The sequence below is a fragment of the Neodiprion fabricii genome, chromosome 6 (assembly GCF_021155785.1).
Source record: "Neodiprion fabricii isolate iyNeoFabr1 chromosome 6, iyNeoFabr1.1, whole genome shotgun sequence".
Lineage (NCBI taxonomy): Eukaryota > Metazoa > Arthropoda > Insecta > Hymenoptera > Diprionidae > Neodiprion > Neodiprion fabricii.
This window is the reverse complement of record NC_060244.1, coordinates 26,011,534-26,025,858: the sequence shown is the minus strand read 5'-3', so window position 1 is coordinate 26,025,858 and position 14,325 is coordinate 26,011,534. Positions and strand designations below refer to the sequence as shown.

The 14,325-nt window shown below is 40.7% G+C and overlaps 1 protein-coding gene across 8 annotated transcripts in view; it reads left to right on the top strand.

Annotated features, from left to right (window-relative positions):
• The window catches only part of LOC124185454 (tight junction protein ZO-1), a 74,929-nt gene that overhangs the window by 10,474 nt on the left and 50,130 nt on the right, over window positions 1–14,325 (top strand). For 6 of the 8 annotated variants that reach the window (XM_046576248.1, XM_046576258.1, XM_046576251.1 and 3 more), the window contains exon 3: window positions 10,284–10,485. In XM_046576248.1, coding sequence (XP_046432204.1) covers window positions 10,284–10,485 — 202 coding nt within the window. Of the gene's footprint in view, window positions 1–5,201; window positions 5,693–10,283; window positions 10,486–12,587; window positions 13,028–14,325 lie in introns of those variants that run through there. The other 2 variants (XM_046576249.1, XM_046576253.1) reach the window with 2 other exon arrangements.

The window sequence follows — 14,325 nt, the reverse complement described above, 5'->3', positions numbered from 1 at the left end:
AGAAATTTGGAACAGAAAACGACGGTTTATTCATAATACGTGTTCAATGGTAAAGGTCTTCGGAAACATCGTTTGATCGTTTGATTTCTTTTTATTTCAAACCAGGGTTCAGATTAAGTTTGTGTTGTACGTTTTATCGGATGATGACGTTGGACTAGGTCGGGGCAATGCCGCATTATAGGATTAGAAACATCATATTACACCCGGTGTGCAGGAAAATTATTGCAGACGCAGGCCACCGAGTAGCGAGAGAGAAAGAGAGAAACGGAGAACGAGCAAGAGAGATCGAAAAAGAGAGTGCTACGTGACTGTGCAAACGATGAGTATATTACTGCGAGGAAGGGAAAGATCTATAATATTTGCTTTAGACTGAACCGTTGTCGTCGAGGGTGAATATAGATATATATCTACACTAGATGTTGAAAGCTTATAACCATATTATGCAAAACCCCGCGTTGTCTAGCTGTTAGGCGAAGGGTTCAATCCTTCGTGCCCTTCCTTGAAATACGCTTAAGGAATTTCTCGGAGTTCAAATTTATTAATTAAATTTTTTGCCAGTCGATTCGTGCGTTCGTTATACTGTAAATAAAAAATCAACACGCGCACAAAGATCAAGGGTTGTTATTTTTTATTTAAATTAATTAAAACGAGACTGCTGATTCACGATACGATTCTGTGGAAAATTAGAATAAGATCTTTTCCGTTCTTTCGTCCCGACGACAAACTTCCCGCAGCATATCTCATCAATTAAACTTCCCTCTTTGGAATGGGGTTGTATAATATACCGGGTATTGTTATAAGAACGAACTACGCGTACTGAATCTTGTATAAAATTTCATCCGCACTTATGTCGTAGTCCTAAAACTGTTTTATCTCGGTAGTAATGTTTACGGGCAGTATTTTGCTGTAGGCAAAGGAGAAAATGTTCTCATTTCTCCAAGTGGCTTTTTCTTTTTTTTTTTACGTCGCATACTCGTAATTCACCATCTGTTACGAGTGGTAAAATCCTTCTTCCTCGAATTTCGTCTCCGTGTTACATTTCGATATCGACGAGGAAATTGTAGCCTCTATAAGATATTTGCAGTGAACGCAAAACCCGAAATCTGACGGCAGGGTTTCTCGACAAAGTGCGATTCTTGTGGACTGCGTTTGACACCGAAGTTGGTTTAGTGCATGCGCTGCGACATATAGTAATGTGTTTTATTACACTTGATTTTTTCGGTGATGCGAAACTTTGGTAATATAACAGTGTTTAGAAAATAACAAAAAAAAAATTTAATTTTAAAATCTGTCAATCTCCTTTACCGTTATAAAAACCGTTATTTAATTTTTTGGGACATCTAATCATTCGTGACGCGGTAATAATAATCACTACAATACCGGTATTTTTATAATCGCAGCTTAGAATTTGTAAGAATTGCGATATTGTACCAGATAAATATACTTTCGATTGTTGGTTTAATAAATTAAATTTCGGTATGTAGTTTAGAGAAATATTTCTGCCATGGTTTCTTGACAAGGTGCGTAATGAATTCGATACAGAACAAAAGGACACCGACATAAGGAGAGATGGAAAAATGCTGCCCCGTTTTTCTTTCCTATAACGTCTCGGTTAGAATCCTGATGGGGGAATTCAAGGAATAACGTTTAACAAACTAAACCAGTACACTGGCAGTGACCATGCGGGATAGGAACAAGTTCCTGCTGCTGGAATCTCACGCTTGTATACGCGCAGGTATTATTATATGGTTGTAGAGAGTCTCATTGAGAAACTCTCGGGCACAATTCGACTAAGTAGCATATAATTCTTGGAAATCGTTATACTTACCTACCGCGGAATCTCGTTTTAATTGACCACTTTTGAAAAGAGCAGTATTTTACGCATGTCATTTGTATGGTACAATGACAAAGGGCGAAAATCTATACACGTTTGGGGAAAAGTCATCGAATATGGGAAGGAAAACAAATATTTTCCAGTGAAAAATCAATTCGAGAAAAAAATCCTACATTTTTATATATTACTCATCGTTATGAAAGACATTTTTTTTTTTATTTCGAATTATTTTTCTGTCGCAGCAGTTGAAAAAGTGCGTGTAAAAATTGTATATGCATTAAAAGAAAAAAAAAAATATCTCGGTATATAAATATACCCGAAAGCGAAATAACGAGACTGAAATGCAGACAAACCGTCAAGAATCTTTGAACCGATGTAACAAATGTTCTGAAAATTTGAATCACTTAAGACATCCCGCATGCAGGCTGCGCCAAGTTTCTGATCCATGCTTTCTCTTGAATGCGGGCGTCTTTTAAAACTGTACAGCTGGTTGTAATTCATCATTTGTGCTTAGCCAGAGGATGCGTGGTATACAGTTTGAGATGGATAGGCTTTGGACTAATCGACTGGAGTAGAAACACGAAATGCTATACGTCTATGCACCTTGGTCTATCTATAGATATACCCCGCGCATTTGTATAGTCTTAAACGCCTGTCTCTCAATACCGCTCATGGATTCGAACCCCGATGCCTTGTTCTTTTTTAAAAATTACCCCTGGTTTTATTTGCACTTCCTCGAATCCGGAAGTTTTTAATATTTTTAACTCATTGATAGGTTGTATTATACACATCGAGTTAACCCCAAAATCGGGTCAGGATTTCGTTTTTTTTTTTCGGGGCTTTGGATGGAAAATATGAATTGTATAAATTTGTGATCCTAGTAATTAACCGAACTTGTCTTAGGATTTAATATTTATTCCGAAAAAATTATATTTTATATTAAATAGAACAAAATTTAATCCCAGCGAAGAAAAATCGAATTCTTTATCGTGCGTCCGTTCTCACCTGTTGCCACGAGTACCATTTACGTTATTACGTACGCAAGTTTGATAAAATTTCACGAAAGATACGTGTAACAAAATAACCAGCGCTACGCTGCAATGATCGGTCTCTAAAAACGTATCTTAAATTCGTATTTAGTTATATTTCTCGAGAAATACCCTGTACAAATAATCGTTATCCTTGCGCATTCGTTACACATCTATAACTAACAGGTGTCCATATAAATTTTATGAAAAATCCAGGGTATCTCAGATTGAAAAAAGTGCGTCAACCACGACAACAATTTGATTCCCATCACGAGTATCCGTCCGTTTCCCAGTTCAAACCACGGACTAAAATTGGAGAGACGCGATGAGTCGTATACCCGCTATTAAACTCCCAGAGATATACACATATATCTATAACCTATGCGTCGCTATGCGTCGCGACGTCGCATTGCCGCGTTAACAACGCTGCGATGCGGAGGGACGCTCGGCGTCTCTTCTCCGCTCCGCATACCGCGTATAAGCTGCGTAGTGTTGAACCCTTGTATTATACGTGGAAACCAGAGTGCGGCGCACGTCTCGACTATACCAACTCCGGTCCAGTCTCCTCAGCATCTCCTCAGAACTCTTTGGAGACGACGCGACGGCTGCAGCTACCGACTCTGTTGCTGCTGTGACACCCTCGTTATTTTGAGAAGCGTCGGCAGCCCGCGGCGCCCGCGCGTCGTTTCTTCCGCGCTTATTCTCTCACTTGCTCCATTTGTCGTCTGCTACTGCTGCTGCTACTGCTGCAGTTCCGTACGTTTTCCCGTGTCGTATGCGTCGTCGTCGTCCTCGGGGTCAGTCGTCGCGACGCCTTCGAACCGAACCGCGTCACTCGCTTCGCGCTGCCTCGAAAAATTCGCGCCATCCTCCTTCGGGGATAATTTCTCCTCGCTGTACTTAAATTTTCTAACTTTCATATCCGTCTCCTCAGTTTTCAATTCTTTCGCAGGTCGTATCTTGATAATTTTTTTTTTGTTTTTCTTCTTCTTATTCGTTATTTTTCAATTTGGAATTGGGTTTTTGGTGTGTTTGCGGGACGGTTCTTCTCTACTCTTTAGCCGTGTTTAGTTAGTACTTGATTGAAAATTGTCTGCATACGTTTGATTGTACGCTTTGTATATTAGGAAGTCGTTTCAAGTATGCATACTGTGTAGGTACTAATTATAACATATTTTCGACATTTGCGAATGGAAAATTCTTGCTATCATGTTCGACGAGTATCTATAATCACTTCCAACAAGTAGAAGTTTCACTCGACTTCTACATTTTTCGATTCTGTATTACAGGTGTTAGTATAATTGACACCGCTTCAATTATCCTCTTTTTCATAGCTTAGCTGTTTTTCAATCATGAAAGATCCGCCGAGCGATCGATTCGATGTATATAAATTTACAATTAGATAGCAAGCGATGTGATTTACGGGTGTAAGTTTAATCTTCCTGTATAACAAGAAGATTACGACGGAAGAGAGGTTTCTAAACCCTCGAGGTAACTAGCTCGTTTATTTATTCGCCAGCTGACCCTTTTCGCACCAATTATTAAGTGATCGGCGCGCTCTGGAACGTGCTAAACGCTTGTTTGCACATCGCGACTTTTATGCATAGCTCGTATAACACGTTGAAATACATTCTGGTTCACGTATAGCTAAAATTGTTTTCTACGAATCGATTGTGAGTAATTTTTATTTTTCACCGTTATATCGATAACAGTTTTGGTCAATTTCCGTTTCGTATTTACGTATAATAATATATTTACGGTACAAGAAACTATCGGCTCTGCTCACAGTACGCGTCACGCTTTTCATTTATTATTTCATCCTGTGACACGCCCGCACATATATACCTATGTGTTTACGCATATGACCCATCTATTCTTAGCCGCATTATAACAAATAGTTGAAAACTCTTCAAACACAGTGCATCACGGGCCATCATTCTTCAGCGTGGTGATAGAAATTTATTTGGGCCTCTAGACACTGTTCCTATCTCTAGTTCGTTTACTCAGTCGATCTCTATCGCTGACGCGGTTTTAATGTGTATGGGTATGTACTTACATAGTATGGTACTTACGTACCCATACTGTATAGTTACGTACGTACGTGTCTGTGTGGAAAAAAAGCTCACGAGACGACCAGTCGTGAAATCGTTTATACCGAGATCCGTAATTGTTATGGCCGATAGTCACAACGCGTGCGACGACAGAGAAACGCGTTTCATACGTTTCGTCGATTGCGACGTAATTTTTGGTTCATTTTTCCATCATTCGTACATTCCGCTTAATTCGGGGTAAAGTAATTTTTCGATCTATTTCCGCAATTGTGGTCAACAAAAATTCTAGCGATTAATAGAACTGTTGAAAAATTCAAAAAAAGAATGTGACAAATCGATCATGCTGTTTTACGAATTTTTGATAATATTGCGAAGGTGTAGTAACGATGAAAATGCAAAATCGGTGGCCAAAGTTTCGAACAAATTTAATTTCCCGGAGACCGGTGTCGATGTTTCGTAGAAGTGGTTGATTTCAAACATTTTAAATAACCGCAGACGAATTTTTGACACCAATTAGTGCGAGAGGTGCTTGGATTTATTGCCGGAAGTAAAGGAAAGTGATATCGCCTTGATTAAGGCACTCTTCGTCCTTAATATTAGGCCAAGATGTACACCAATGATACCCAGCGCTGTTTCTACGCCGGTTACAACACTCTTCCACTTCCTGCCCAGCTGGGTTACTTCGTGCCTTTGAACGCGTTGTACTGCCTTGGCCCACCGGGACCCAGGGGACCACCCTCGACCTCGCAATCCCCCCAATCTTCGCCTCATACCCTTTGGTGAGTTTCAAAAACCTCGCGTCTAACGTGCTGGTGAAATAAAACCTGTTACCCTTTGGCTTGGGCTCGATTCTCTACAATCAATGTGCATAGTTGCCGGTGAGTTTAGGTCGATTCAAAGAAGTCGAAAATTCTACGTTTCGACCCTCCGTAGAAAACTACATAGACATTTTATTATCGTTAGAGCAACAACAAGATTACAAAGAAATATACATTCCATGTATATGATTTGGATTTTTAACGAATAATCACCGAGTTTGATGTCTCTTTTTTAATCTGGAACTCTTTCGCATGAAAGCTTCACCTCACATATAATGAGGTTAATAGTGATTAATTGTAAGTGCTGCCTATATCTATTGGTAAATGTATATTTCTTTGTAATCTAATTGGCGCCTTGACGATAATAAAACATCTTTATAGTTTTCTGAGGAAGGTTGAAACGTAAAAATTCGGAATTCTTTGATTCGACCCAAACATACCGAGAACTGTATATGTATACCGAGATAAGGTCGAGAGAAAACATTTCTCACTTTTTACGATCAATCGCTACAGTCTTCAAAATCATTACTTTCAGTCATTTTATGTTGCGAATTTGCAAACAGTTGACTGTTCTTCTGACGAAATAAATAGGATAGAGAAAAAATGCTTGATTACATATTGTTATAAAACGATCGAAGGGCTGTAAAGCTAAGTCTTTTTGCATGTGTCACGTTTTGTTTTTCAACAAGGTAGTGTCATATTGCATGCCCTGCAAAGCCTTAGGAGAAACACTTCTAAACCGCTCACCGACTTGCACGTAACTCAATTACGTCTGCATATACGCGAATTTATTATAACGCCCTGGAATATACTGCACCATCGACGTTTGTTTCTCTTTACACCTTCTCATCATTTTAGCGGAAATTTTTTTATTATCGTTACTATATGTATATTCTACTATAGGCGAATGTTATAAATAACGATCGAAATATGAAGAAAATATTAAATTTATTATAATATTCATTGTTGGTATCTTCTATCGCTTGAACATTTTGTTAGGCTGTACGGAAATTATGAAAGACAACGGCTAATCTTGAATATCGTATCATAAAATAGTTTATATTTATAAACAGCAAGTCTATGCACTTGACTTTTTACCTAATTGCACTTGAAGAAAACTGCACTCATGGACACCCATGATATTACATAGAATAAGAAGCAATTGAATAGCATTCCAGTGTGATGTCGACAGGATTGAGAATCTCGTTCGTGTCCGTCGTAATCATTCCAATTCTCCGCGATCTGATTCTCACCCAAATACTCTAATATCACACGTTCACTCCCATATTAACGTCAAGATCAGGACGAAAAATCCTGCCACGTCCCCTCTCGAGTTTGCTCTGAATTTCCTCCAAGGACTTTCCCTTGGTCTCAGGAACGAATAGGATTGAAAATACACTAGCGAGCGCCATGAAGCTGCCAAAAATCCAGAAGGTCGTACTCTCCCCGAGATGCGTCATCATCGTAGGGAAGAGTTTCGTGACGGCGAATACCAGGGCCCAGTTAACGCAGAGAGAAATACTGCTCGCCGCACCCTTTGTTTCAGGGGGGAAAAGCTCGCTGATCATCGTCCAAGGTATGGATCCGTAACCTACGGAGAACATGACGACGTAGAGGGTCAAGGAGACCAGTGGTATCCATCCGACGCCGGTTACGTCCCACCCGGAGCTCTTCATCTTGAAGTAGTACCCGAGGGCGCCAAGGCTGATAGCCATCATGGCCGCGGAGACAATGAGCAGCGGTCTTCGACCGACTCTGTCGATTATTAGCGCGACTAAAACGGACATGACGACCTCGACGATGCCGATCACAACCGTGGCTATAAACGGCTCGATCGAGCTACCAGCCATTTGGAATATCAGGACGGTGTAGGAGAGGACAGCATCGATGCCGGACAACTGCTGGAAGAACATCAGACCCAGACACGCCGTCATCGCCTTTCTTCCCGCCCGAGTTCCCACCAAATCCCTGATTCCACCCTCCTTCGACTGCCGGTGAAACTGGAGACAGGCCACTTCCGATTCAGTGTCGAAGTCGGGTCCTCGCAGTCTAAGCAGTGCCTCGTTGGCCTCGATCTTCCGTCCCTGGCGCAACAGCCATGTCGGTGACTCGGTCAGGAAGGGCGAAAGGACGAAGAAGAGGAGGATCAACAGGCCGCAGGAACCGGCGAACGCCCGGTAACTCAGGACCGCGCCAGCCGCGTAGGCGTAGAGGATGCCGCAGGCGATCAGGATCGCGAAGGACGACGATAGCGGACCCCTTACCGAGGTCTCGGCTATCTCGCCGACGTACATCAGCGACAACACGCAAATCGAACCGCAACCAATTCCGGCGAATAATCTACCCGTGTATATTCCCCATATGTCCTTAGCCAGTATGATCATCATCCAAGAGGCGAGGAACGGGATGCTGACGGTCAGTATTGACCTTCGACGACCTATGTAGTCCGCTAATTTACCAGCCGGAAGTGCACCCAGGAACGCACCCAACGCCGCCAACGACGTTATCCACGAACTCTGATCCTCGTTAACGACCACGAACGAATCCTTCGAGGTCAGATAAGGCAGCATTGGTGATGTCCAACCAAGGACGATGCCCAGTTGGAGTGCCGGCAGTCCAGCTATATGTTCGAAAATTCATTTCATCAGGTTATCTTTCTATCGAGGCCGGCATATAACTTTATATCGAATTGTTAGTTTGTCATCTTTTTTATATTTATCATCATAAACTGACCTACTCCCGTCGCGATGTACTGGTACAATTTTCTACCTTCTTTCAGACTCGCTGATGGCGAATCTCGATTATGAGGTATGAGCAGTTGCTCAACCGTTTCGTCTACTCCGTTCATTTTTTCTTCCTTATTAACTTCGTCGCATTGTTTGTACAACGACTTCGGGTCTTGGGTATTCTGGAAATTAGGCATATTTGAACAGTATTTCATTCAGTCTGCAGAATTTGAATCGTTATTCTTCAATCCTTTGTCGCATCATGCATTTCGTTTTTCTCTAAAGGATCATATTTACAGGTTGTCTCTTACGTATGTATGTACATGGGTCGTGTTAAAAAAATATCGTTGATCACTTTATCTCGTCGAATAAAAATATTTCAATGTTAATATCCAAGTAACGGGATGTTTAAATATTTGAATGGAATGGAATAACAGAGAAATTCAACGGAATCATAAATTTCATGATATCGTGTAAATGATGAGCAATGTCGAGTATAGTTTTATACCGAAAATCCTGATTCAAAGTTTTATAGTAAATACTCGTAAAACGAACTGACAAGAAGATAAAACCACGACCTGTTCATACCTCTCACCCAAAATGGTTAAATTAGCGTACGTTTTACCAAGTTTTGTGATTGTGTTGTATGAACCACAACCTCATAAAACTTTCATCATATTTTAATCTAACTGAGACACTTATAGTGATCGTGTTCTATGAATAGCTTGTGAGTTGCGTAGTGCTAAGGTCACCCGGTCACGTGGTCACGCGTCCTGACATCTCGTTATGTAAAGGTTCCTTTTTTTGACCCTCGATCGATAATCCCAAGGTCCAACGATATATTTGGACATTCAAGGTCCACCGGTTGACCTCAATGATGATAAGTAGGCACGCATTATACGATGCATCGAAAGCTGAAAAAGTACCACGTCTGCAATGACTTCGGGAGGTGATGTTGAGGGGAAAAAGCGAAAGTGAAATTTCGCCTTTTTTAAGAAAACACTTCCTTCGAACAATCGTCACCGAACTGCACTTACGTTGAAATGGAAACATTGAGTTGTAATGATGATAGATAACAATCCCGATGAACTGAAATGTTATGAATACCCGAGGCTCGGATTACTCCTTGAACTTTGTCTTTCGAAAATCAAAAAGACAGATAATCGGTTGGATTGATAGTCTTGACCCACTCTTCGGAGTCAATTCCACTGATACCGAATACGAGGATGATTTCTCTCTCCCCAATTTATGCCTTTTGGTAAATTATTCGTTATCGCTGCCGCACCGAAGGGGTAGTTAAACACGATCAACTCGCTGGGGCTCGTCGTAAGTTTGTTTGATGGTACTAATTGTAAGTAAAAAGTGCAGGTGCAACTTGAACTCAAACGTGCCACTTTGGTAAACCGACAGTGATTTGATAGTGCTACATATAAGTGCAAAAGAAAATTCTATACAAATGTGAAGCGGCATTGGTGTATACTCGGTACATACTATCAGTTCAATCGATGTTGTGGCGATGATGATTTCTTGGTCTTCATTTCGACGTTGTGTCAACACGTGTTCTACCATTTCGTTGTTTGACTAACAACAAACTAAACCCTGAAACTTGCAGTGCAAGCAATCATCAACTTTCCTTTAACTTTTGCTCCTGCACTCCATGCAGGGAAAAAAGTCTCCCTCGTCTCTCTATCTTGCGTGTCAACGATCACTTGTCACTCAAAAAATCGCGTATTTAACGATCATTAAATTCGATCATCAACGAATCGACGAATGGTGGGATAATCTCGCGAGTTTAATTATACTTATAGAAAACTTTTCTTCTTCAGCGCAGAAGTCGAGTCCAGGAGGTGCAGCAGCGTTGTGGGATTCTCCGAGCCTCATCGGGGCCACTCAGTGTCTCCTGCACCCTCGTCGTCGCCGCCACCTCCACCGCCCCCGAATCAAAGGGCGTCCTACGCGCACCCCAACGTCATCTCCGCTGCGTCCGACCCCATTCTCGAGGTGCTTGACGAGCCCGTCGACGAACCGGTTAGTATACACTTTTCCTACCTTTGTCAAATTCTATCGGTACGAGTACCACGGTGATTGTCGTTACGCAGGTGACTATGATCACGATCGATCATCGTCGAGACGTTACAATGTATTTGAAGACATTCATTTTTCTCATTCACGTTCGAGTGCAAATGCGTTTTGGACATTGCGGGGTCATGGGATTGGCTTCGAATTTCATTGGAAACATGCGGATTTTGGGAATGATTTCACGGTTGTTGATGTGGTTGATGAATTGTTTTTTTTTTTTTTTTTTCTCTCAGTTATTTCAGGAACTGGAAAATAAAATGTTACTTACCAATGTTGAAGGCTGGAGTAAAATTTCGAAAATGCAACTATAGATGGACGAAATTTTATACTGCTTGCTAGTTTCAAAGACTGTATTTTAATCACGAAATGCTTTTCATTCGTGTACGTGCAACTCGATACCCTCGTAGTAGTTTCTGGTTGTTATTAATGGCACGTGTGTAACACGTACTACACGTATCCGAATGTGAAATAGCTTGAAAGCACAGCTTATCGACCGCGTAGTCGATACAGCTTTCCACCTACTTACCGAGTACCGAGTTCCTCCTTTCGTTCCCCGTATCTGTACTTACCACTCACCGTTGCTCGAGCTTGGCTTACCACTATAGAGCAAGTGGAAATCTGCAACGGAGGTCGATGGTTGCATTCACCTAAAAGATGTCTCTGATAATCTTGCATCTGTATGCATAGATCTACCCCGACACAAATTCGTTCAAATCCTCCTTAATGGTCCAATCATATATAGTTAAAGTATATCACAAAGGTCAGTTCGCTGTATGATCCACGGTTAACGAAGTCGGAAAGTGTGACGTTAGATTAGAATAAATAAAAAGAAATAAAAGGTCTGAGACCGAACACGGATTTAATGTTAGACAGTTATTTTTGTCTTTCATTCATTAATCGGGATGTGTCCGTGATTCTTCTATTAAACGCGTGCCCCAAATATCACCTCAAATCATTTTCTCCGTCAATTTATTATACTAATAATGTACCGCATTATGCAAGACTGTTTGAAATACGTACGTAGAATAACATTTGTTTCTCAGAGAGGGGTATAAAAATGTTAAAAGCCACTTAAAATAATATGGTAGTTTCTTTCTTTCGCTTATTATTTCAAATCTCACATGCGTAACGAGTTACGATTTTCAATAAGGTACCGCGTACTTTCCCGCTGTCAAGAACCGCTTGGTATTAACTTTAACTGTGGAGTCTGTGGTTAACGGAGTAAATACATAGGTCTAGTATGTATACATAGACGCAGCACGCGAGTAGGTATAAGAGACGAAGGGCTTCAACAACTATAATCCAATTCTCCAAGTTTCCCTGTACCGTCTATACGACGATTGTACGACGCGCGAATTTCACACAACAACTGTTTGTCTGTTATCGTTGTAGTTTTCGTATACATTGTTTTCCCCAAAAATCGTGACTAAAGAAATGAATTTTTTCAAATCAAATGTCGATAATACGAAGAATTGTAAAAGCAACTCGAAACACACAGAAACACGACAAGTAAGTAATTGTTATTACCGTACAATAATTTTATTAAAGTATCGCACGCACGTTAATCGAAGATCATGTACCGAATAAGTTATGCATCGGTAATTCTTGAATCCACGCGTACGCGCTTCATGCAACGATGGAATTATGGGCGTATGAGGAAGTGGCGAAGCTCGATCGCTTCAGGATTAATCAATTACGTGTATACTAGATTTCTGCACGTTGCATCGTTGCAGGTATGCGTACTTAAGACGGGATTATGGTGCTGCACTAGAAATAGTTGAACCAGCCTGTCGCGTCGGCGCCATTGAATTAGAATAAGGCATTAACGTGTGTAAATATATATACGTACACGCGTATGTGTAAATAAATGTTCGGAACGAATGCAATAGTCGCCGTACGAAGAGACAGATAACAGCTATGGATCCGCCCCCGTTGGTTCATGTTCATACGTAGACCGTTCGTTCGCGCCCCATTCGATTATCGGTTGCAGGAATTTAGTCGGGAAGCCTCGACGAACGCGAACTGGTCATTTTTCTACACGCAGTTTACCTCTACGAGCTAAAGATGGCGGTTTGAAAAGAAGAGCAGCGTCTTCTTATCTTCCTATATATCGTTTTTTACTTTCTTAAATATTCTTGCTGCTGTTGTTGTTGTTGTTGTTGTTGGTAACGGTTCAAATGCTAATTATGATATCTCGTCGTAAATTTATAATTTGAATCACGTTGTCACGCCGCGGAAAGAAAATCAAATTCGGTGTTAAAACTGTCGATAGTATTAAAATAGTACGGACGATCGGAACGAGATGAAAATTTTTCGAAAAATCTTTCGAACTAGAAACAAACGCACTTCAAAGAAAAAATCAACCGCTCGTACTTCGAATAAACGACGATCAACCACCAGCAAGACTTACGGTGGTCCTCCCCATCTTCCGCGAGACGACTTCCTCTTGGGTGGAGGTGGAAGCACCAGGAGAAACCGGCGCAGGCACAGGGTAAATTAAATTTTAAATATAATCAATTGTAGAATATCGGATATTGAACTTGACGGTTGAGAATTGCTGTCAAGGTTTTTTATTACAACAAAGAACAAAGAGACCTGCAATCAAACAAATAATTTCCACTTCATTCTGAAATAGCATTAATCAGGGATCGGTGCTGAATTTACATTTCATTTCTCTTGTTTCGTAACTATTTATTCGGGAATGTAAATTTCCGTGTCGTGCTGTTTAATATTTTAATAATTGGAATGGGATGATCGCGTTTTACGGTTCGCTTCGTCACCGTCGGCTTCGAATACGCCCAAAAGCATTTACTGATAATTTACGCTAATCTGTTATTCTCGCGTTACGTTCGTTCGTTCGTTTACTCTGCGGCATGTGTCTTTCTGTATGTATATGAAGATATAGTTACGCGAGAGCTGTTACTTCGCATGTATCGTGTACGCCCATTGCATGTTCCAACAGAAGTGCGTTAGCGTTACTATTTTCCTGCTGATCTCTTTTAGTCTCTTTCATTTTTGCTTAGGCTCTTAACATTATTATATTATACGTAGAGGTACCTGTCCTGCGGATAAAGAAAGAAGTTTGTCGAGCTAGGTTGAAAAATCATTATCTCGTTGCAAATTATTGGGGCTCGTGCAGCTGACGAAGAAAATTCGGTAGTTTTCTCTACTTTTTTTTTTTTTTTAATGACATTAAACAATGATTCGCCGATTCACACGCGACGACTTAATCATTGGAAAAGAAAAAAATGACGACAAAATTTTGTTTTTCTTATGTTTTTGTTTAAATACGGACGATTCTCACGATCCTAATCGAACCGAAGCATTCTCGAGACTTTTTTTTACCGAACGTATTTAACGGCCCGTATATTCGTCACGCCGCAGGCATGCGTATAAGCTTTAGATCGGGAACCTGTTTTATTCAAGAGCAAAAATTCTCTGACATTTATACGTTCGATATTTATCTATAAGTTTAAATTGATGTTTGGTGATGAAGATTTGCCAAGTATCTAACGTCCAAAGAAAATTTTGACGCGAATATTATGTTTCTGGTTTTTGCAAAGCGACTCTTTCGCAACCCCGCACCATATGACACTTTAGTATAATTATTGTGTACAAGAATAAGCGAATAATATCACCGTACAAGAACGGATGTATAATTCCTCGAGTAATTGCAGCGTTTATTCTTTTGTTTAGCGCATTTGAAAAAAGTTGCAAATTGCATTTCCGCTCTCATAAACTCTACGACCACCTTCTTTCTTTAACCAACTGCCACACTTCACGCCCTTC